At 48.6% G+C, this 24,849-nt stretch overlaps 1 protein-coding gene across 4 annotated transcripts in view; it reads right to left on the reverse strand.

Moving 5' to 3' along the window:
• Positions 1-3,760: 3,760 nt before the first annotated feature.
• Tmod3 (tropomodulin 3) overlaps positions 3,761-24,849 on the reverse strand; it is a 60,191-nt gene continuing 39,102 nt past the window's right edge. For 3 of the 4 annotated variants that reach the window (XM_087180563.1, XM_004835399.4, XM_087180566.1), the window contains exons 4-10: positions 21,470-21,592; positions 20,099-20,188; positions 17,322-17,452; positions 15,590-15,697; positions 12,553-12,696; positions 10,574-10,718; positions 3,761-6,296 (exon numbers count right to left, since the gene is read on the reverse strand). In XM_087180563.1, coding sequence (XP_087036689.1) covers positions 6,184-6,296; positions 10,574-10,718; positions 12,553-12,696; positions 15,590-15,697; positions 17,322-17,452; positions 20,099-20,188; positions 21,470-21,592 — 854 coding nt within the window. In that variant the 3' untranslated portion in view covers positions 3,761-6,183. Of the gene's footprint in view, positions 6,297-6,728; positions 6,797-10,573; positions 10,719-12,552; positions 12,697-15,589; positions 15,698-17,321; positions 17,453-20,098; positions 20,189-21,469; positions 21,593-24,849 lie in introns of all 4 variants that reach the window. The other variant, XM_087180554.1, reaches the window with a different exon arrangement.

Raw genomic sequence — 24,849 nt, forward strand, 5'->3', positions numbered from 1 at the left:
CCCTGTTCAGCCTGCACTGCAGTTGGAAGAGGGAGCTGCCACGGCACCGGGATGGACTCCTGTCCTGCAGCTCTGACACGGAAGTAACTGAAGAGCAAGAAACGCGGCTGGGACTCGGCTTGCAGGGTCTCCGGAAGAGAAGGCATTGACTGGGAAGGACGGAGGGGATGGGGACTAACGTGTCCCTCCCAAGCTTCCTGTTGGACCCTGGTCCCCACTGTGATGGCACTTGGGCCAAGCTGTGGGAGGAATTGGGGCTTGCGTTGACAGGACAGGCGCCATGACAGGACCGATGTCCTCAAGAAGAGGATGCAGGCCAGAGCTCGCCCTGTGCTCACAAGCACAGCAAGATGGCGTCACCTACCCAAGAGGCCTCAGATGGAACTTGCCTTACTGCCCCTTGTCCTTGGACTTCTGACTTGGAGCTGGAATGCGCCCCAGTGGGTCAGCCCCTGGAGTCTGGGGCGGTTTGTTGGGACAGCCTCACTGAGATGGGGATGTCTGTCTCAGAAGGGGCCTCCCCCGCCTCAGGCCCCTCTTGGTCCAAGGAAACTTGTCCACTGGGGGACACTAAAGGGCCATGGCGGGCAGTTCCCATCTCCGAGCCTTCCCACTGACTGGCTCTTCACAGGACCTCATTCACTCCGGCAAAGCCGGCACAAAGTCTGAGGAAAACAGCTTATACACCAGAGGAATTACAAGGCTCTGTCAGACAGAGTAGGGGAAGCCTGGAGAGGGGCTGGATTCTAAGACAGGAGAGGAAAAGAACAGAGTTGAACAGTAGAGTGTGCCGAATACACAGCGAGAAAAATATATGGAGGGCACTTCAAATTTAGTGCAGAAAAAGACACTGCACCATTGACCCCTGCATCCTCCCCCTTGTTTCGAACACACTGACCCCCATCATTCTTGGTACTCTCTGAAGCAGCTCCAAAGGCCTTTCCTGAGTGTCTATGAGGTGTGATCCAAATACTGAGTGTTGCTGCTGAGCACCATCGGAAACATGACGCAAACGTAATGCTGTGTCCTCATCCACCTGTCACTGGGTCTGGCACCATGTGACCTCTGGCTCCTCAAAGTCAAAATGACCAGGAAAGCGAAATGTTTTGCCAATTCAGGGTAGCCAGGACAGTGCAACTAAAGACACTCAGGAAAGAGGACTCCAGAGCTGCTGCTTTCTCTTTGTAGTACTGAAGATTGGGCTTGAACCTGTGATCCTCCTGCCTCAGCCTCCCCGAGTGCTGGGAAGAGTATGCCATTATGCCCAGCTTTCTGGGCATTTAAAAGTAGTCCGATAACCTGAGAACCCTTCCAATCGAAGTCATTTCAGTGTGTATGAGTTGTTTATCATACTCATTGAAACCTCATAAAAACTGGCTTCTCAGGGAAAAGTGTACAGTGGGGAGAAACATTGTTCAGCAGAAAAACCCAGGAGCAGGATGGTGTCACCTTTGCCCATTGTTCCAGGAAAATCCAGGGTGAAAGAGCCAGGCATGGCTGGCGGAAGGGGCCAGGGCTAGAGCGGCTGGCAGACCCAGGATGGAAGGCAGAGCACCAGTGAGCTGCAGGACATCACTGCCTGTGACTCTGGGGGTCATCGGACGACCCTCGCACCACTCCTGGAGGGGGAAGTCAGGGCTGAGAGGCCCGCTGGTCTCGGGTCTCTTCACAGGGGCACTGATCATTGCCAGCCCCTGCCCTGGACATCACCCAGCACTGGTTTTGCCAGCACAGGCGTTTGGGAGACATAGCAGTCCACATCAGGGAGCACAGTGGTTCAAGCGACAGGAACAAGCTCTTGGAGGAGGAGGCAGGAAATGGACAGCAGAACATGGGAACTGAAAGCATACTTGCTTTTGCAGTCTATACAGCTGCACATGGAGGCACACGCCTGTAATCCCAGCACTCTGGGAGGCTGAAGCAGGAGGATCACAAGATTCAGCTCAGCCTGGGCAACTTAGCAAGACCTTGTTTCAAAAAATAAAAGGGCTGGGATTTAACGCCAGCCATGTCAAGGTCCTACATTCAATCCCTGTGCTGAGAAAAAAAATCTACAGGATATTTGATGAACTTTATTGAAATTATTTGTTCCAATATATAGTGGTAAGTTTCAAGTGCCTACGATATGTATTTTTCAAAGAAACTCGATTTACTATTATGAACTGGATGAATATTTTATTATTTAAAAGTCAGTTATAAAATTTGCTTTTATACTTGTATAAATTGAAAAAAAAGCAGAGTATTAGGATTTATTGGCATTAGAAAACATCCACCTAAATCCCCAGCTCCATGTGACCAATGAGGCCCTGTTACAAAGGTGATTTGCATGCTTGCAACACAATCAAACCCCACTACAATCCATCTCAAAGGCTGGAAAAAGTGGGAATTTATGTGAAGTTACAAAGATTTTATGCTATGTCCACATACTTTTAAAAAACAATCTAAGCAGACAAATCAAACATCTAGAACGTAATCAAAAACTTAAGCTTTCAACCAGGTGCAGTGGGACATGCCTGTAAGTCCCAGCTACTCACAAGGCTGAGGCAGGAGGGCTGCTTAAGCTTAGAAGGTCCAAGCCAGCCCACAATTGAGCAAGACTCTGTCTCAAAAAAAACACAAAAGGGGCCGGGGATTTAGCTCAGTGGTTCTGCCACCTGCCTTGGCGAGCACAAGGTCCCAAGTTCGATCCCCGGTACCAAAAAACCCCACAAAACCCTTTTTTTTGTAGCAGAGATGAAGTTTAAACTCTTAAAAATTGCCGTATCCACCCACCAGGAAGCACTGAGGATTTATGCTTCAGCTTTAGTGTCTGAACATGTATAAACTGCAGTACCTGGAAGGTTTTATGCCAGTTAGTTGTGCTGCATTAATTAAAACACGCTGAGTCTATAAGAAAAGAATAAAAGTTCTATACTGTGAAGGTGTGGGATAATCTTAAACTTGCGTGAACTTGCCAGTTAAATCAACATAGCTTTTGGTGTTTCTTAGTGTGACGATCTATTTTTAATCTAAAGCCACCATCTTCAATCTAATTCTTTACGAGCTAATGACCTTTCTAAAATACATGATAATGGCTGACAGTAGCTCACCCAGTGATGGCTTTTTTCTTACGTGATTAGTAACCTGAGGGTGGCCCCTCTGAAATTAGCAATCTTCTGCAAAGCGGAATTTAAAATTAGTAGCACACTATAAATGTCCTATTATAAAATCTTCTGTAGTCACAGCACTCAGGAGACTGGAGGCAGGAGGATTGTGAGGCTACGCAGCGACACCTGTCTTCCAGAACAGGTAGCAAGCTGTTCGGTTTTTATAGGGAAGGACTTGCGGTACTGAGTTACAGTGGAGAAAAATGACTAAGATCAAATTATGGCAGTGCAGACATCTCTGGCTCTGAAGATACTTTCTCAACTGAAGGTCATGAGTGGAGAGCTGCCTGGCTGTGCCTGGACGCAGGCTCGGGCAGTGCCATTCACTGTCTGGCACGCTGGCCCCCAGGGTGCTGGCAGAGCAGCAGCACCCGAAGCCACATCTCCAGGGCGCCCAGCTCCACCCAGAAAGTCTGGGCCTCTGGTCTGCAAGGAGGGAAAGGTCCTGGTTTAGTGTCTGTGCAGCCCAGGCAGCACAGTTCCTGGTTCCAGAGAGAAGCACGGCAGCCTGGGGATGTGAGGCAGCACAGATCTCACCTTACCTTTACCTTGTTTTATGGCAGCAGGGCTCAATATAACGTACAACACACACAACTAATACTTTACCAACAAACTTTCCTGCTGTAATTTTTATTGTATCACGGAATCCCCTTCTAATGGAAAACACCTCAGCTAACAGAGCAAGCGTGGGGTGCTTCGTCCAGATGCGGCAGGGATGCACACTTGCACACCCTCCACGGCTCCCGGGACAGCTGCTGGTGGGCTGCGACATGCATGTTCACCTGCTCTTTGGGCAGGTGCCTTCAAATGTATTTAACTTACTCTTTTACTAGGCTTTAGCTACAAGGACACAGCACCAAAATCCATTTCCATAGTATTCATATTAGCCACTAAAATTGAGCTTTTAATACATACAATTTCATGTAGACACACTGGAAAAATTAGAACCCCAGATAAATATGAATATAAACTTTATAAAAATTAGTAATTAAAAGCTTTTTTAAAAACAGCAATTTAAAACTGCAAAGAATATTCTCTTAGATAACCAGATACCTTTAAATTGGTTAGACTACAAAACCTAGGGTCTTAGAAAGTCTCTGGTTTTAAAATTAAGACTACATCAAAACCCTAATTTATCTGTCCTACTATAAAAATCTTACGAGCGATCTGGAAATACTGAAAGCTACTAAGAGGTTAAGAGGAGCCAGATTTTTAAAGATCAAAGTAAACACCTTGTTCTCCCTTATAATTACACATCTTGAGGGGTTTTTCTATTCAATTGATTGTGTTCATATTCAGAATTACTTATAAGGAAATCTTTCTTCAGTTACACAACGGACTCACTGATAAGCAGCAGTGAAGAGGACGTTCCCCTGCGTGGCCTGAGGTTCCCGAGAACCCTCGTGGAGGGGCCGCCTTCCCAGCTGAGCCAGAGCCTTGACCCCCAACCCTGACCCCACACCTGTCTGGACTGGACAGGTGCAGGGAACTCACAGGCTGTGCCTGAGAGAATGGGGTAGAAGAGGGTGGGAGAGAAGCACGGAACTGGAGGCTGTGCAAGCTGATCTCTGCCCCTTTGAAACACTGAAAGCTGATTTCAGAAAGCTACACCCATCAGCATGTCGGGAGGCCCTGGCCTGCAGGCTTACCTCCATGCTGCGCAAGCTGCCCAGCTCAGGAGATATACGGAATGGCCAAGGCCGAAATAGTAGAGTCACCCAATTTCAAAAGGCTTATTAAAAAGAGTACTAACAGGCGGGGGTGGTGGCTCACAGCTGTGACCACAGCATGGGGGACACAAGGTTGGGGGTCCCAGGTTCAGGTCCTACCATGGTGACGCAGTGAGCCTGGCTCAAAAACAGAGCAGGGGATGTGGCATAGTGGCTGAGGGCCTGGGTTCAATCCCCAGTGCAGTGACAGCAACAACAAAACACAAGAGCACGTCTCCCCCTCCCGAGTATCTTTCTGGGTGCCGACCTCGCTGTGGAGCGGTGCTCCCTCTCTTTCCTCGCTCTGCGGCTCCCAAGGTGGGGCTGGACGTGCAGGCTCACAGCACCCCGCCCGGCATGCCTGAACACTGACAAAACCACTTGTGCTACAGAAATGACGTTCACGACATGGACTCTAAGCAGCAGGTACACGTGCTTCCCTCTGGCCGGTCACACGGGCGGTGCTGGGCTGCACTCGCGTGCCCACCGGATCTGATGCAGGTGGTGGCAGCGGTAGCAGCTGCCCTGCAGTTCCCTCGGCTTTGCAGGCTTAGCAGCAGCTCGCCCTCTTCCACCCTCAGTAGCAGACCCGGCTGTGCCTTTTACTGGGGAAGAAAACAGCTTTTCCATCAGATGCCTTTACAAAATGCAATAATGCCCATGTGCAAGTGACAACTTTGTAACAGAAGTGACCGTACTTTAGACAAAGCACGCATCCTGGCTGCCGGGTGACGCGCACAGCGGCCCAATCCAGCGGGCACTGCATCCCTGTAGAAGGGTGGCCTGGCTCCTGAACTCCAGACTTTGAGTCATCAGTTTTAAAATTCTGGTATTTTGGGCTGGGGATTTAGCTCAGTGGTTCTGCTGCCTGCCTTGCAAGTGCAAGGTCCCAAGTTTGATTCCCGGTGCCAAAAAAACAAAAACAAAAAAAACTCTCTCCAAGTTCATGTATTTTAAAATGCGGAAAAAGGTCTGGAAAGGTCTCCAGGTTATGAAATAAAAAGCACGCTTTTAAGGGCCTTATACCTAGAAGAAGCAACAGTACTTTCGTATCAGCAATGTCCCTTTTGGATTTTAAAAACAGTGGTCCTCAAAATGTTCAAATTATTCTGCATGAGTTCTGAAACACTGTTATAATTGTATTTTTTGCCCAAGATTCATTATAAATCATTCAATTAATCTAACTTTAAAAAGATTCTAGTAGAAAGTAGAAATGCTTCAAAATATAAAGAATCATCTACTGTTGATTTACAACTTGAAATCGATAACAACTTAAACAAGGAAAATAATGTATATAGTTAAAAAAAAGATTTCCAGTCTTTTCCCTTCTACCAGGAGAGATCTGCATCTGCTGCCACCACCGGCCCTTGGCCGCCTTCCAGTCCTCCCAAGGGCCCGCCGTACCGCTCACGGGTGGCCCCTTCCACTCGCCTCTTGCGCACTGTGAGAAGAAGAAAGGACATTAAGAACCTCTTTGCTTCTGCAGTTAACGTGCCCGTGACAAACAAGCATGTCCAAGTAGTCTGGTTAAAGTTTTACAAGTGACATGCACTCCCAGTTCACGTGATCATGAATGGAAACGTCCCCAGCGCCCCTACTGGCTTTCGCCCACCGACAGCCACACACCCTGAGCTGCAAACACCATACAGCGGCTCACCCAGTGACCCGGGCATGTGCAGCGGAATGGGACCATTCGATTTCTGAGTTGGTTACTGAAAAATGTACACCGTGTTTAGAAAACTCACTAACAAATGACTGTGTTAAGTTCTGCAACACATGCAAGTAGCTGGGGTTAGGAAGTAGTAAAAGTAATTATCTGCATCCTCTCCTGGTTGGACACCACAGTGTACTTCCGCAGTCTGAGATAATATACCAAAAACATTTTTGTCATTTCCACAGGTAAGCAACTTGCTGCTTTCCAAATTCTCCTCCTCTTTCCTCCTACAAAACAAACCAGTGCTGGGATTGGATGAAACAATGCATGCAAAGTAATAGAACTCTCTGGCCCTGGTGAGGTGGCAAGGCCCTGCGGGCATCATCACCTCTGCCTGCCAAGAGGCCCACAGTGACACGGCTCTCACGGGCATCTGCAGCGTCACCAGACCAGCAGCCTCAGCTAATGAAGAAAAGTTTTATGCTTATTGAAATATTAGGGACATCTTCCCAGCACTCAGGAGGCTCAGGCAGGCAAGTGTGAGCCCAGCTTGGACTACACAGGGAGTTTAAGGCCAGCTCAGAATACAAAACAAGACCAGAAATAAAAAAGGGTGAAAAAAACCCCAAAGGAGACTACAGTTCCCAAATACAAATTCAGTTCACAAATACAGATTTCTGAAAACTACGGAAGTATCTGAAAGGCAAATATCACATAATTCCTGAGGGCAGGGCTTGGCTGTGGCTGGCTGGTCACTGCAGATGGCACAATGCAGGCTGTGAACGGGACGCAAGCTGTGAGAGTACGGAAGACAGGAAAGGTGCAGAGAGCTGCTTCACGGCTCAGCACACGTGCACCGCATAACCTGCCCTCACGGCTGCGACATGTCCTAGCTGGACAGGTGCGGGAAGCAGGATTACGTCACCGAACAGCTGAGTCTAGGAAACGATGAGGGAAGACGGCATCCAAACCAGACCGGGGCTGGGCTTTCAGCTCAGCGGCACCGTGCCTGGCTCTTGGCGGAGGGACAAACCAGAACGCCAAAGCCACAGAGGTGACAGAGCCTCCCCCAAAAGCGGAAGACTGTTAAGTCCCAAGCCCTGGTCTCTGATGCTCTTCTGAGTTGCTACAGGAGGCGGGAGGGAAGCCCTGCCTGTCCAAGAGCACGGTCTGAAGCCTCTCACCTGACCCCAGGCCAAGATGGCAGCGGACGGCTGCTCCTGTGGGCACTGCACAGCGAGGGGCAAAGAGCCGCTCTGCCACCACTCTGCCACGGTTCCCACCTGGCTCCCGTTACCTGCAATTCCTCAGAGGACCACTAGATGGGAGGCTTATAAATTCTTCCCTGTTAATCTTTTGGAGCAGGTTCAGTTTCTTTCCAAACCCCATGCTGCTGTGGAGAAATCCTAACCACCCTGTTTCTGAGACTAATACGAATAGTTTTAAAAATATCATCTCATGCATTCAGAAGCCTATATGGCTCTCAAATGCCTGATAAAAAATCCAGAGACATCTAAGGTCTTCATAGGAAACTCAGTGTCTTCTGCCAACTTTCCCTCATGCAGCTGACATCACAGTTCTGTTCTATTATTCGGACAAGTTCTTCGAGAGTTTGTTCTAGACCCAGCATCGGGCTGAGTTCTCATCCTCAGCACATATGCAGCTCTCTCACTCCCAGCCCTGAGGCTCGGCCTGTGATGCCCACGTCCGTGTGTCTGGATTGATCCAGACCGGATTGATCCAGATGGCAACTCCGTGGGTACGTCCATGTCGCCTCGGAGCTCCATGCTGGGCCTCATCTCAGCTGCTCGGGCCACGCAAGGCAGCCGTGCGTGCACACCTCAGCCCCAGCTGCCCAAACCTCCTCGACTTGCTCCAGACATGTCCTTCCTGACAGAGACAGGGCCCGAGCTGGCGGGGGTTGGCTGCCCTGCTCTGATGGCAGCTGGGAACACCAACTGCTGGCAAGGGCACAGGGGACAGAGAGGGCTAGGGCTGCAAACCTGTTGGTGGCATTCAGGATCTAGTGGGACAGTTTCAGAGAAGGGAAGTGGGACTGGGGATTTAGCTCAGTGTTCTGCTGCCTGCCTCACAAGTGCCAAGTTCCCGAGTTCGATCCCGGTACCAGAAACAAAAGGGCAATTCACAGAGGAGGAGTGGAGGACACTTCAGGCCTAGTTTCTGGCGTTCAGGCGCAGGAGCGTGGCGGCTAAGGCAGAGGCAGCTATCCCTCTGTATTCATTCACCTGACACATTTCCACTCAGCATCATCAGGCAGGCATGGCCCTGAGAGGTCTGGATGCAGCAGCTGGACATGGCTCCGCCAACAACACGGTCGCTGTCCTCACTGTGCTGCGAGTGCTTAGAAACACCCTTCCAGTGAGGTGTAGCTACCAGAAAATATGACCAATGCTGTGACAGGCAGGGCTGGGGGATGCACCTGGCGCAAAGTGTGAACTGACAAAAGACTCAAACCCAGGCACCCACAGCCACCTGGAGAAGCAGGCCAGGGCCACAGTGGGCAGCACAGCCTGTGACAGTCACTTGTGAGGCCCAGTGCCCAAAGCCTACCCGAGGCCAACCACACTGGAATCAAAGGGAAGGAGGGCCAAGAATCTGTTTTAAAGCTCTCCAGTTATTTATGAAGTTTGATCAGACTTGAGAAACACTGCTATAAAAAGCAAAATTAAATATTTAGAGCAGGCCAGGTGTGAAGTCACACATCTATAATCCTAGCATTCTGGGAGGCAGAAGCAGGAGGACCCCAAGTTTGAGCCCAGCCTGGGCAACTCTGCCTTAGCAAGAACCTGTCAAAATAGAAACTTTAAGTAGGCGTGAGAATGTAGCTAAGTACACAGCCCTAGGCCCTAGTACCACAGCGGGTAAAATTAGCGGGAAAAATGGAAGCTAACTAATGAACCGATAATAAAAAGATTAAGGGCCGGGGATTTAGCTCAGTGATACCGCTGCCTGCCTTGCAAGCATAAGGTCCTGAGTTTGATCCCTGGTACCAAAAAATAAATAATAATAACTTTATTAAAAAGAAAACACAGGGCCAGGGCTTTAGCTCAGTGGTTCGGCTGCTTGCCTCACAAGCACAAGGTCCTGAGTTTGATCCTCAGTACCAAAAAAAAAAAAAAAGCCAGGGATTTAGCTCAGTGGTTCCAGCACCTGCCTCGCAAGTGCAAGGTCCCAAGTTTGATCCCCAGTACCAAAAAAAAAAGCAAGTGGCTAAAATTTCCTATTGGAAACTAGTCACATAAGGAAGAGGAAGGGTCTGAACTAATATGTTCCACAATGATCTTGGTTAAAGGACTGAAGTTGTATTATTTCTACACCAGAAACATTAAAATGAAAATTCAAATACAGCTGAAGCTTGAAAGCACAAGAGCACTTTCAAAAGTTACTCCTGTTGGGTCATCTTCTTTTGATTCTTCTCTAAAATGCATCTTCTGAAATATTTTAATGGCAATTTTAACCATAACTTAAAAACACACAGAAACACAATTAAGCACCACATCCCTTCTACTTTGTGACTCTGAGACAGGTCTCCTCATGTGGCCCAGCAGGTCTCAAGCTCGGACTCATGGGCTCAGGGACCCTGCACCCCAAGCCCTGATAGCTGCCAGCCCTGGCGTGAGCTCCGCCCTCTCACTGTGCCCCAGGCCTTGGCAGCCCAGCACAAACCCAGCTGCTGCAAGGGAAGATGAACCCAAACCTTGGGTTAAAACTCTAGCTGTTCTATGTCCCATCACGTAAACTTCAATTTGTATTTAGCTGTTTGAGAAAAAGCATAAAACACTTCCCTGTAATGTGGAAGTCTTTGTTTTAATAGCTACAAGGAGTGATTTGTAACTGAGAGTGAAACATCTATTGTCAAAACTTCACTTAAAAGCTGGAAAGTGCTTGTCACAGGTTTATGACCCACCCGATGGTCACTACCACCCAGCTCCACCTGGGCTCTGCTGTAACCGACTCCGCAGACCACAGGAGCGAAGGGAAAAGGATTTCTCTGTGTTAGAACTCGATACATTAGCTCAGAAACTCAATTGGAAAGGCCTTACCTAAGTCATTGTTCTTCGTTATAGCATTCGCCGCCCTGGTCCGGGGTCCCTGCTGTGTAAACTGATAGCCAAACTTCAGGATATTTGTGTTTTCCTCAAGCATCTTTGCCATTTCTAACTCTACAGCTGTCCCCAACTGCTGCCTCTGGAAGAATCAGAAATGAAGAACAGTGTAAATACAGTACACCAAAATACTTTTCAGTGTCAGGACTAAGACCTGAAGGCATGGGCTAATTCTGTTATCTTTACATTTTCCCAATTCCACAACATACGTAAGAAATAAGATTTTAAAAGCTTATATGTATCATACAGACATCAAAAAGGCATTGACACCACGTGAGACACCAGCTCATACCCCAGGGACAAGTACAATGAAAAGGATGGATGAGCACCAGCATAGTGGTGTGAGCCCCGCAAGTCCCAATGACTCAGGAGGCTGAAGCAGGAAGACTGCTTGAGCCTAGGAGCTGAGACCAGTCTGGGCACCACAGTGAGACCCTGTCTCAAGAAAAGTTGACTAATACATGCTGCCAAGAATGTCTGGCCATTGGGACTTCTGGTAGGAATATAAAACAGTGCAGCTGCTATGGAAAACCATTTGGGAATTGTTGAAAAAGTTAAACATAAGAGTCACTGCACTGGCCAGCAATTCTACATACCCCTATGAAATAGAAATGTATGTTCACACAAGAACTAACATGTGAATGTCCATATCATTTTTATCGAATGTATATTTTTTTGTACCAGGGATCAAACTTGGGTACTTGCGCTTGCAAAGCAAGCAGCGGAACCACTAAGCTAAATCCCTGGCCCTATTGACTGTATTTTTGAGACAGAGTCATGCCATATAGTTCAGGCTCTAACTCACTGTGTAGCCCAGACTAGCCTCGAACTCACAGCAATCCTCCTGCCTCAGCCTCCTGAGTGCTAGGTTTACAAATGTGTGCCACCATGCTTGGCTCATATTATTGTTTTTTTTGTTTTTTCGGTACCAGGGATCGGACTCAGGACCTTGGGCTTGTGAGGCAGGTGGCAGAACTACTGAGCTAAATCCCTGGCCCCATATCACTGTTTTTAATAGGTGAAAGGTAGAAACCCTCCAAATGTAACAGAATATTATACAGCCATGCACAGGAACTGAGGACCACTACAGCACCCACGTGGATACACTATGGGAGTGATGGCAAACCTTTTAGAGACTGAGCGCTCAAACTGCAACCCAAAACCCACTTATTTATTGCAAAGCGCCAACACTGCAACAAAACCTGAATCCTGAGGGTTTAGCTTCAAAAAAGCAACTGTTATCCGATGCTCGGCTGTGGGGGTGACTTGGCTCGTGTGCCACAACTCTGCCACCACTGCACTAGGGCAAAGCAGCCGCATGGACCACATGCATTGCGTGACCCAGACACAGAGCACGGACAGGCAAATCCAGAGTGGGGCGGGTAAGCACGGCGACCCCTCGGGTGAGGAGAGCGCTCTGTGTGTGTGGCGACGGCGGATGGTGGATGGCGGCAGAGCTCTGAGTGCATTAGCACGTCCTCACTGCTTCACCTAGAAAGCCTACGGCATGGACGCAGTGGCACCTGGCCGAATCTTCAGATGTGATCCTCTTCTCCACCTTCAGAGTCAATAAAACCAACTCTGAAGGGCCGGGACACATTTCCCAGTGTTGTACAGAACTGAAGTTACTTCTCAAGCAAAGAACAAGAGGCCCTGGGATGGGAGCCAGTGCTGGCCCCAGGGGCATGCCCTGGACCTGGGCACCGGGAGCGCTGACAGGTGAAGGACACAGGAGCCTCGATGGGAACTGCACTGCAGAGCTCAGCGTGCTGGGGCGCGGAGTCAGTCCCAGTCAGCACCTGGCTGCTGCGGCATCCCTGCCACCGAGCTCTTAGAATGACAGGTGGGGTGGCCATGGACACTGGCACATGCCACACAGACACGGGTCCCTCTCAGTCCCGAAGCAGACCGCTGACCTGATTGTCGACCTTGAGCTCTGCCAGGGTCTCGTTATCCCTCAGGGCGTCGATCAGGGCCAGAACCCCCGCTCCTGTGATGAAGTTGGACTCCACATTTAAGCTCTTCAGAGTTCTGTTCACCTTCAGCATGTCTGCAAAAGCCTAGGAGTGGAAGGAACGCAGGACCTGAGCATCTGTGCCACACGCCGCTCGTGCCCTACATGGACGCACTGTTTACCGTAAGCGCCGCCGCATGCCTCTCTCCACACGCCGGGCCCAACACACGCCCACCTCCCAGAGCCGAGTCAGGCTCTAGGTTTGGCACCTATCGCCTCAGCCTCATGCTCCCTGCCCACTTCCTCCTCCTGGGCCCCTGCTTCGTCTCTGAGGGCACTGGTCTCATCAGCGCCTCTTCAGAGACCCCGCTTCAGGGTCAGCGTGAAGCTGAGGTGAGGGGAAATCACTCTCCAAGGCTGTCCAGGAGGGAGCGCCCCGGGCAGGAGACCACAGACAACCACGGAGAGAGCACCAGCCCAGGAGCAGAGCTCCTCAGGGTGGCGTCGTCAACCCCTTCCCTGGCCCTCAGCAGGGGACGGGGTCGGTGCTGGGCGTTCTGCTCACCACGTGGACTGATGAGCAGCCGGAGTGAGGAGAGTGAGGAGAGTGAGAGAGGGGGAGAGGGGGGGAGAGGGGAGAGGGGGGGGGGGAGGGAGGGAGCGCAGGAGTGGGGTGCTGAGTGTGAGCTGCTGTGAGACGCCTGGAGGGCGCCACGGCCCAGGCGAGACCCAGAAAACACGGTAGAGTGCAGGGGAAGGCGGAGCAGGAGGGAGGGGCCTAGAGAAACCTGGGGCCCACACCCACCATCCCTTCCCTCAAAGATGACCCATCCACCCAGGGGGCAAACTCCGTATTGCCGATGGCTGTGAGTGACAGCCCTGTGCTGCAGATCTAGCCAGAACCTAATGTGCCTGTCGGGGGGCTCTGCATTCTGTGCAGGTAGACAAGCACAATGGAATGTCAGTGGTGGGGAGCGCTGGGGTGGGTGTTGGCTGCACTGGATCTTTTTTTTTTTTTGGTACCCGGGATCGAACTCAGGACTTTGTGCTTGCATGGCAGGCACCGGAACCACTGAGCTAAATCCCTGGCCCTGAACTGGATCTTTAATTCAGAATTTTCACCCAGGAGGCCGAGGCAGGAGGAGCGCCAAGAGTTCAAAGCTAGACTGGGCTACATAGTGAGTTCAAGGCCAGCCTGAACTACATGGTGAGAACCTATCCCAAAAAAACCAAAATAAAGCAAAAAAGAAATAAAAGAAAGGTAAGAGGGGCTGGGGATGTAGCTCTGTGGTGCCGCACCTGCCTTGCAAGTGCAAGGTCCTGAGTTCGATCCCCAGTACCACAAAAGAAAAAAAAAAAAAAAGGAAAAGAATGGTCAGAATTTTTTCTCCTAGAGACGAGTGCTTCTCCAAACCTTGTGTGGAGGGCATCAGAGGCCTGGACAGGACAGGGAGGGAAGAACACGCAGGGCTTCCTGGCGCTCCCTTGTCACTGTAACAGGCCGGCCACGGTGAGGCGGTGACCCCAGGCCACAGGAGCCCCTCTGACTCCGAGGACCCGGCTCTGAACAAAGCCCTTCCCTCTGCCCTGGCTCCCTCACCCTTGGGAGATGGAAGTGGCAGGGCCCCAGGCAGCCAGGAATGGGGTCCCTGTTCCACACAGGATGGTTGGGAAGGGCCTCGCTTGAACCCACCCTCAAACGCAGTGCCAACATGAAACTGTGCAGCGCCTTGGGAAGAGAGGACAAGAGCGCAGACCCGCCCCACTCTGGGAACCAGCACCACAGGGCGGCTGAGGACATGGTGAGAGCAGGACATGAGGGTGTCGAGGGCACAGCGCCCGCCCCTCACAGAGGCCCGACAGGCCTTTGCTCAGCTCCGACTCTGATTTCCTCTCCTCTCGGTGGGACAGGAAGCTGCGGGACAGCGCCGAGCACACAGTGACAAGCAAAGCACTCTTGCTGCTGCTCCTGCCCGTGGGGCGGGCAGAGTGGGTGAAGACGAAGGCTGCCACCATCACCTGGCCGCGCCAGGGCAGCAGGCAGGAAGGGGTGAGAAGTGGCCGGGCTCCAGTGACACTCTGAGACAGGGCAGAGCTTGTGTTTCAGGTTGTGAGAGGAGACGGTGGCGGCTCTGGGGGGTGCACTTTGCTGGGGAGTGGGGGGCTGCACACTGGGACGACGACGAGAGGCCAGGTGGCTGGACTGGGGCAGTCTCACTGGTGGATGACACAGCATTGCAGGGGGAGGCCAGGCCCTGGGCTGTTCCAGTGTCCAGAGGCTGGGAGACGCGGAGGCCTCAGGTATGGGGACCCAGGAATGTCCAGCCAGGCCGGGGCAACCGAAGAAGTGACGTCCTCCATGACACGCCGAGTGAGAGAGATGTTCACACCCCGATCGGGGCTGACCCGGGTCTCACACAGACTTGATCGGTGTGCAGGCACCACTGACAGAGCCAGGGCAAAGCCAGGCTCGGCTACAAAGTGACCATCGCCCCAGACAAGGAACACCCAGAACTACAGATCCAAAATGAAACCCCCTGCAGATGGCAGAGCTAAACAGTAGACACGGAAACACTTCCAGGGTACTGAACAGCATACGTCTATCACATGATTCCATTTATGACTTTTTCTTTTGTAGTTTGGGGGACTGAACCCAGGGCCTCACACACGGTACCACTAAGCCACTCAGCCCCATATAAGGTTTGGGTTTTGTTTTGGGTTTTTTTGAGACAGGGTCTCGCTATGTAGCTCAGGCTGGCCTCGAACTCTTGGTGATACTCCTGCCTCAGCCTCCTGAGTGCTGGGATGACAGGCATGTGCTTTCACACCTGGCCCCCATTTATGTTTTTAAAAATTCATAGGAAAGAAATTCAGGGAAAAATAACAATAAAAGGATAGTTGAAAATGGCAGATCTCCTGTCTGAAGTCACAGTCTAACCTGCTGCAGAATGCCCAGGCAGGACACATGGCTCCGACCTCATCAACAGCAGGGCACTCACCACAGCAATGGGGTCGTTGCTCCGGGTGGCTGCAAGGCTGAAGTGCTTCACGTGCGTGTTGTTTTCCAAAGCCTTCGCAAAGTCCTTTAGGGTTGGAATCGGGATGTTCTTGAAAGATAATGTGAAACATCATTACATTTTAGTTCTCAAGAAATTCAGTCCTTTAACCAAATACATTTGTACTTGCATTCTGCCTCAGAAATTATATAAGCAGACACCAGTCGACGAGTAGGACCAAGACAGCCTCCTCTTAGCTGTCTGGCTTCTCCGCTTGGCGCATGTGCACAAGCTGTTGGGGAAGGGCAGAGCACACACCGCACTGTCTTGCACTCAGGCTAAAGAAGCTCTTGCTCCCCTGCTTGTGTTACTGTCTGTCCTGAAGCCTGCCTTGGTATGCAGAGCAGACCCATGTTTCTGCTGATGCAACCCAGGGCAGGGACTGCCTTTCTCAGCCAGCTATCAGCGCTCAACCCACCACTCCTGAGGGAACATAGCCAGAGAATGCCGACTCCCTGGCTGGGAACCGAGGCTCCAGTCCTTGTCCACCCTGTAGCTTTCACACCATTCATCTTTTCTGGAGACAAGGGGCTGAAGCAAGGACACCGGCTTTCCCCACCCACTAATGGGCACAGGGTCTCTTGTCTGGCTTCATCTAATCTCAGGTGCTTCCTCCCTGCACCCTGGGGCTCAGAAATCAAGATCTAAAATAAAGACTGTGAAATGAAGGTTATGCACAATGGGCAAGATATACGCGACCCCAGGAAGAGGTGTAGTTTCAAGCCCAGGAAGATCTCAGAAAGCTCATTTCCATGTATGTACTCGAGAGATAAAAACACATGTTCACCCAAGAGCCTGTATGCAAGTGTGCAGTGGCTTCATCATATAACCCACTTACCAGTCCAATTACTTAAATGCAGGGTGACCAAAAATTGCAAATTTTTTCATTAAGTTTTAGAAGATAACAATAAACAAACAAGAGTGCTATCGAATTTATTCAATGTAAGAATTGGCTGGGTGAAAAAACACCTGCCCTAGTGATGCTCAGGACAGTCAGTCTGTAAACAAACGCACAGCCTGAGTGACACCTGGGGAACCGTGAAGTGCTTAAGGGCCCTAACCCGGAAGCCACGCACCAGTCGACCACTTGCCGATGGGTAAACCAGGAGCCACCCCTCCGTGCGGAGGAATACTGCTCAGCAACAGAGACCAACTACGGATGCCCCCCACCACAGAGGGCCTCAAATGCAGGACGCCAGGTGAGGACGCCGAGCACAAACACTGCACTCTGGCCAACTCCATTCACATGGCATCTGGAGGAGCCACAGGAAGGGGAAGGAAAAGCCGCCATGGTCGTCAGAGGGCAAGGAGCAAGCTGAGCACCGTCCGGGCGACGGACACGCTTCACTTCTGACTGTGGTGGTGGCTGCCTAACTGCACACACTTGTCACAACCCCAGGGCTGCACACTCAAGGGGATTTTACTACATGTAAATAATACCTTAGGAAAACTCATTAAAAAACAAAACCAAACCAAAGTTCTTAAATGTTAGATTCACTGACTGCCTGTAGGGTGTACATTTTTATGATTCTGTAATACTGTAATTTCTAAAATCTGAGGGCCTATGGTAGCATACGGTTAGAAGTAAGAAAGTAGAAAGAACGAGCCAGGCGTCAGCCGGGTTCGGCTGACTGAAAGCCACTCCAGCCCACTTCACCAACCGCGTGACACTTACCTTTATATTGTTCAGATTGACCTCCACGAGGCAGGCGTCGTTCTCCCGGATTCTCTTCAAGCTCTCCTCAACGTTGGTTGGGTTTGGTGGCTCATCAAATACTGGGACAATCTTCTCGCCTTTCACCACATCTGTGGTGACAAACAAAAGGAGTGGACTGGGCTGGGTGACACCCACAGAGGGCACAGGCACTGACGTGACACACCTCTCCCAATCTCCCCCACATGCCTGGACTCAGCAGAAGTGACTTAAGGCTCCTTCTCCACATCCCCAGAAGTCCCTCATCCAAAAGCTTCCCCCGAGCACAGCAGGCCTGAGCTGTGCCTGCTCAGCCGGGCCGTCTTCTTCAAGACAGCACATCGAGGCGATGGAAACACTTCCTCCTCACTGAATGAAAAGGTCCTAAGCTGCACAAAACCGGCAGGTTTTGTTCCCTACTCCACAGGATGTCGGCAAACCACCCTGCCCTTAATGGCATAACGGCCCTGTCATCAGGATGCTGAGGTCATGGGGAACAGGTTCCTGGGACCACGTGGCCTCCACATCAATCTCGCTCCCTGGAGACGAGGCCCAGACAGGATAACCTTTCTTCATGTGTCAGTCACCACTGAGGAAGGGCCGCCTTTTCATTAACGCATATTTGTAATACAGAGTAATGACATGCATTCTGGTATGTTGGTATATGTATATATAACATATTTCGATTATTTTCACCTCTGTTTCCTCCTCTTTTCTCTCCCCCCTCCACATCACTAAAAACTGCCTTCTGGTTTCCTGCCATCTCTCATTTATTCATTCATTTCCCTCACTCATTTTCAGGTTGTTTATATAAGAGAAAACATATAATACTCAACTTTTTTTTTGAGACAGGGTCTCAACTGTGTAGCCCAGGTTGGTCTCAAACTTGTGATTCTCCTGCTTCAGCCTCCCCAGTGCTGGGGTTACAGGTACACCCCACCATGTCACCATAATTTCAGAGATAGGTTTATGTCACTTAACATGATGTCTCTAGTCCTATCCATCTTCATGCAGATGACATGATTTCACTCTTTATGGCTGGATAATGTTCCACAGGGTGTCTATACTACACTTCCTTTATTCACACACCTATTTCCAAAGCATAGGTATTATGAATTGTGCTGCTATAAAGAAGGGCATGCATGCATCACTGCAGTGTGATGTTTTTCATCAGTATGGCAATTCCTCAAAAAACAAAATAGAAATTCCACTTGACCCAGCCACACCTCTCCTGGATATGTTCCCAAAAGAATCAAAAGTTTTTTTAACATTCTTGATGATAGCCACTCTGTAATGAAAACTCAGTGCAGTTTTGATTTGTATTTCCCTAATGGCTAAAGATGCTGGACATTTCTTTTATATACTTATTGACCGTCAGTATTCTACTTCTTTAGAGAAGTGTCAGTTCATTTGCTCATTTGTTGACTGAGCCATTCATTTGGGGGAAATTAAAGAATTTCTGAGTTCTTTGTATTTTCTAGATATGATTCCTTTATGAGAAGAGTACCTAGCCATTTTTCTCCCTCTGTTGTAGGCTGTCTTCACTGTTAATGATTTCCTTTGCCGTGTAGCTTTCAGTTGGACGCGTCTGTTGATTCCCAATACTATCTTTTATAGTAGGTCATCGGGGCCTATTCAGGAAGACTCTGCCTGTGATATGGCTTCAAGTATTTTCCTATGCTTTCTTCCAGCCTTGCAAAGTCTCTGGTCTTAGATCTATTCTCATTTGATTTTAGTACAGGGTGAAAGAGAGATTTCTCTGTGAAGCATTCTTACAAGATCAGAAACCCTGCACTCGACTCTGATCAAGTTGCTACACTTAACAGTTTACCAAAACAGGGGGTAGAAAAACACCACCATAAGGTTGTAATCAGCCAAATCTAAAATGTGGAAATTTTTACTGAACAAATAACCCAGTTTCTTCAACAAATAAATGGCATGAAAAAAGGGGTAAAAGGTGGAGAGAACTGATCAGAAATAGAGACTGAAAAGGAGCACCATGTGTAATGTGCAACCTGTATTTAGGCCCAGATTGACCAGGTGTGAGATGACTTTTGAGATAAGGGAAACTTGGACCTGGCTAGGCTTCAATGATGAGTGAACCAGCTCTGCTTCTGTGGTGCTTGGAGCCCAGGCCAGGGCCTTGTGCATAGCAGGCAAGTGCTCTACCACTGGCTATGGCTCCAGCTCTTTCATTATTTTCTATTCTGAGACAGGATCTTGCTAAGTTGCCCAGGCTGGACTTGAATTTCTATCCTCTTGCCTCAGCCCCCCAAGCAACTGGAATTACAGGAACGCACTGCATACTACACATGGCTCTACAAATACATTTTTTAAAAAGCTTTGTTTTAAGCAATGTAATACTCTGTGTCAGCCTGACAGGTTTAGGGGCTCAGTGTTTTGGTGGTTTCCCCTGAATCTGATTTTACAGAAATTTGTCAGAATTGCTGTGGATTTCTTAAAAATCAGTAGCATTGATAATAAAATACTAATAAAAAATAAGTGTGATTAGTTTTTACACCACTAATACTACTTAGTGAGGTGAGAGTGGTTCCCATAAACAGGTGCTGACACATTAAGCATAAGTTATTTAATATTCTATTTTCAGTGGTGTTCTCTGTCAATACTATCAAGCTGGAATTTCAAGTTTCAAGTATATGTGTATAACACTGGGTATGTAAATACCAAAGACTTTACAGGGAGAAAATAAAATGTATTTAATAGAAAAGTGGAATTCATAGAGCATCTTTAATACTCACTCGAAAAATGCTCTTGGTTGACACCATTACTACTTCCCACAATGTTAGAGAACTGAGTATTTGTTATCAAGTTGTGCATCCCAAGGATAGCTATAAAGAGGGAAGAAGAAAGTTAGTTTTTATTTCCATTTGTTTAGAACTTCTTTTTCCTGTTTCAGAGACAGAGTCTCGCTGTGTTGCCTAGGCTGAACTTGAGCTCCTAGGCTCAGGAGGTCCTCCTGCCTCAGTTTCTTGAGTAGCGAGGACCACAGGTGTTCGTCACTCTGCCTGGCTTATGACTAAATTAAATACAGGTTTTTATTTATTTTTAAATTAAATTTTATTTTACTATATCCCATTCTTCCCCTCAAGCGCCCTTACTCTCCCCATGTACAAAAACTTTGTTTCCAATTTTCCTTCTATTTTCACTTTTTTTGTCCCTTCCTTCCTTTCTCCCACCCTCCTCCCATTCCCCTTCCCATTTGAACACTTTCTTCCCATTTCCCAATATCCACTGTACCTTAAATACAGATTTTTACAGCCATAAGAGAAACAAAAAAAAGAAAAAAGGGAGACAAAGTGATTACAAATTCCTTTAGATTACAAATCTCCTATTCAATACCCTTGTTATTTTCTCCATTTCTGAACTTGGATTTCCCCATTTTTTTAATTCAGGTCCACAAGTGGAGCCAGCCTGACCCCAGCATACTCAGAGTATCAGTAAATTCTATTTAAGAATAAAGTAGCATCCCTTAAAAATGACATGTAAGAGGGAAACGGCAGCTTTTGTTTTTGATGGTCTTTTGTACAAAGTGGAAACCAGTGTCCCCTGGCCACTCCCCTCTGACAGGTCCACCAGAGGAGTCCCGCAGGGGCGACCACCGCTCAGCTGGGATGCCTCACTTCGTCTCTCCCCTCCTAGGGCTGCCCCGAAGGAGTAGGCTGCTGCCTTCCGACATGGTCACTGTGGTATTATGGGGTACGAGGGCTCCCCACGTGCCGAGGGGAACGGGAATCTGCATAGCAGGTGGGGAGACACCGGCCCTGGGGAGCACTGGGCAGGGATGAGCACGGCACTGAGTCAGGGAGGTGGAGCATGGGGCCAGTCAGGGCTGACCGTCCCTTCCTCCCAGCGACCAGCGCTGGTCTCCGGAGGACACAGAACGGCCGACCCTGCGACCTCCCTCACTCCAGCAGGACAGCCTCCAGCTGAGAACTGGCGGTGAGAGGTCCAGAAAGACTCAGTGTGGAGACACGAGAAGGGGTCAAGCAGACAGTCAGCTCTGAGTATAAGAATGCCACCGGGGGAGTCACACTGGCGGCTGGCCCAGGGCTTCCTGCTGTGCCCTACAGAGGTGCGTGCTGGTGCCCCCTCCCTGCTATGCCACTCACCTGCGAGGTCACACAGCTCTGTATCCGAAGCGCTAGTCAAAGCCTCTTCTAACTCTGGGTCAAGAGAGATACTTTCTTCTGTAAAGGTCTGTACAGGTTTCTGCTTGGGGACAAATATTTTCCCTGTAAAACAAACAGAACACTGAATTCCACTAGCACTGCTACTAGCTCCATCATCTCACAGTACTGAAGTGTGTGCTACAGGGTACAGGCGAGGCTGAGGGTAACGTCTCGTGGTCGGTATGGATTTAGTAAGCATCCAGGGCAACACTTCGGCTGTGTTAAGTCAGAAAAGCAAAGAAAGGTAACAGAAACCTTCCCACCTGCGGAAATAAAAATAGGCTCTCTGGGAGAAATTTTGAGTTGCTTGATAAATACCAAATTGACAAATGAAGAAATGACTTGAAAGACAACAACAAACTGTCACTTGAGGGATGGCAGAGGCAATTCTGATTCCAGACACTCATGTTTCAATTGTGAAGAAATTTTAATATGTTCTGTATGGAATTCTGAACTGTTGATCGTTGTTCCTCTAAGCTTACAAGGTTAATTGTAACCCTTAACAAAATTAGTCACCCTGGAAACTGAGTCTTTTTATTATGTGAAAATCAGTATGTTTATCAGCATCTATTACACAAGATTGAAAATCTGAAGGAACAGTATCAGTGTAACTGCAGCACTGGCTGATCTAAGAGCTGAACCCATGCAGATGATGCATGTCTGTAATCCCAACACTCTGGGAGGCCAGCGATTTAGCTCAGTGGTTTCCGCCACCTGCCTTGCAGGTGGAAGGTCCCAAGTTTGATCCCCGGTAACAATGACAAAAAAAAAATTGAGAGAACCAATACTCTGGGAGGCTGAGGCAGGAGGATTCCAAATTTGAGCCAGCATGAACCTGGCTCAGCAAGAACCTGTCTCAAAGTAAATAGAAATAAAAAGGGTCGGGGATGTACCTCAGTTCAGAGGCCCTGGGATCAATGCTGCCAGATAAAACAAACCCACACGCTGAATCAGCCCGCTGCAGACAGGCAGGTCTGTGCACGCCCTAACAAGGTCCTGAGTCACGTGGAAGACACCGAATCACCCCGCTGCAGACAGGCAGCCACCTGATTCCACACTACAAAGACGGAGAGGACACCAGACCACCAGACCAAGGTATTGAGTCCCACTGTTCACGGCCCAGAGGTAGGGGCTTCTGAGCTGTCGTCCCACTGCTCCCGATCCAGAGAAAGGGGCTTCCCGGTCATCATCCCTCCCACTGCTCCCAGCCCAGAGGAAAGGGCTTTTGGGCCACCTTCTGTCCCGCTGCTTCTGGCCCAGAGGAAGGGGCTTCCGGGCCACCATCCCTCCCACCATACTTCACAGACCTCGAGAAAAACATCCAAAAATTCATTTGGAGCAAGAAGAGACCCAGAATAGCAAAAGCAATTCTAGGTAACAGACATGGCAGGGGGTATCACAATCCCCAACCTGCAACTATACTACAAAGCTACTGTGATAAAAACAGCATGGTACTAGCAAAGAAACAGGCTTGAGGACCAGTGGAACAGATTAGAAGATGCAGAAACAACGCCAGACACACTCAGCCATCTCATCTTCGACAAAAGAGCCAAACACCCTCACTGGAGGAAAGATAGCCTCTTTAATAAATGGTGCTGGAAAAATTGGGCTTCAACTTGCCAAAGATTAAAACTAGACCTATATCTCTCACCATGCACTAAACTAAAATCAAAATGGATTAAAGATCTAAATATTAAAATAGAAACTCTGAACCAGTTGGAACAGAGGTTAGGTAGAACCCTTGAAGACATCGGTGTAGGAAAAGATTTTATGAACAAAATCTCAGTTGCCCGTGAACTAGCACAAACAATCAACAAATGGGATCTCTTCTTATTAAAAAGCTTCTGCACAGCAAGAGAAACCACCAGCAGTGTGAAGAGACAACCCACAATGTGGGAAAAAGTCTTCACCTGCTCTTCCTCAGACAAAGGTCTACTATCTCGAATCGATAAAGAACTTAAAAAGATCAGACCTCCCAAATTTAAAGACCCAATCCAAAAATGGGCATCTGAAATGAACAGACATTTCTCACACAAAGAAGTAGAAATAGCAAATAAATACATGAAAAAATGTTCAACATCACTGGTCATTCGAGAGATGCAAATGAAAACAACGCTGAGATTCCACTTCACTCCAGAAAGAATGGCTGCTATCATGACATCAACCAATAACAAATGCTGGCGGGGCTGTGGGGAAAGAGGAACCCTGCTCCACTGCTGGTGGGAGTGTAGGCTGGTTCAAGCACTGTGGAAATCAGTATGGAGATACCTCAAAGAACTAGGACTGGAAATCCCATTTGACCCCGCTATTCCACTGCTGGGGATCTTCCCCAAAGAATTAAAAGAATCATACCACAGTGATATATGTGCACCCATGTTCATAGCAGCGCAGTTTGTAATAGCTAAAACTTGGAAACAGCCCAAATGCCCATCAACTGGAGACTGGATAAAGAAAATGTGGTTTTTTAATAAAATGGAGTACTACTCAGCCATAAAAAATGAGAAATTAGAGACATTTATAGCTAAGTGGATGCATATTGAGGCGATACTCTTAAGTGAAATAAATAGGACACACATGAATAAATACTGAATAGTTTCTCTGGTGTGAGAAACTGAAAGTGTAAATAAGGACTAAATGTATAATAGGTAATGTGAAATAGGAAGAAAAGGGGCAAAAGGGAAGGAAGTGGGAGGGCTAGGGGAAAGGATAGAAGGGAATGGGATTAATATGAGAAAATGGAAAAATAGGAACATAATCTTTGTAAATAGGGAGGAATGGAGGGGTTGAAGGGAGGGCTGGACAAGGGTGAAAAATAAGAACCAAGAGGGACTATGTAAAGGTGCAAATTTCCAATGATGAATGTCATTATATTGTATACCTAAAATGTACCAATGATTAGAATGAATAATCGATAATGTAAAAATAGGAAGGTCCAAAGGGGTAGGGGTAGTGGGAGGGGCAGGGGAAAGGAAAGAAGGGAAAGGAAAACATGATGAGAAATGGAAAAAATGGAAATAAAGGCTTTGTAAATAGGGAAGGGTGGAGGGCGTGAAGGGAGGGCTAGGAATGGGGAAAAAATAAGAACCAAGATGCATTATATAAAGGTACAATTCCCAATGAGAAATGTACTTGTGTTGTATACCTACAACGTACCAATAAAAAAATTTAATACAAAAAAACCCCACAAAAAAACCCAAAACCCCTTCTTTCCATCTCCATTACCACCATGCTAATTCCCACACTTGGAGCACTGCAAACACGGCTGACTGGCCATTCCGAATCTCCTCTGCCCCAATCTCAATCCAGTCCCCGACCTGTAT

This window comes from Heterocephalus glaber, unplaced genomic scaffold (assembly GCF_053883595.1).
Source record: "Heterocephalus glaber isolate CG9 unplaced genomic scaffold, H.glaber_assembly_v1.0 deba00000122, whole genome shotgun sequence".
In the NCBI taxonomy this organism is placed as follows: domain Eukaryota; kingdom Metazoa; phylum Chordata; class Mammalia; order Rodentia; family Bathyergidae; genus Heterocephalus; species Heterocephalus glaber.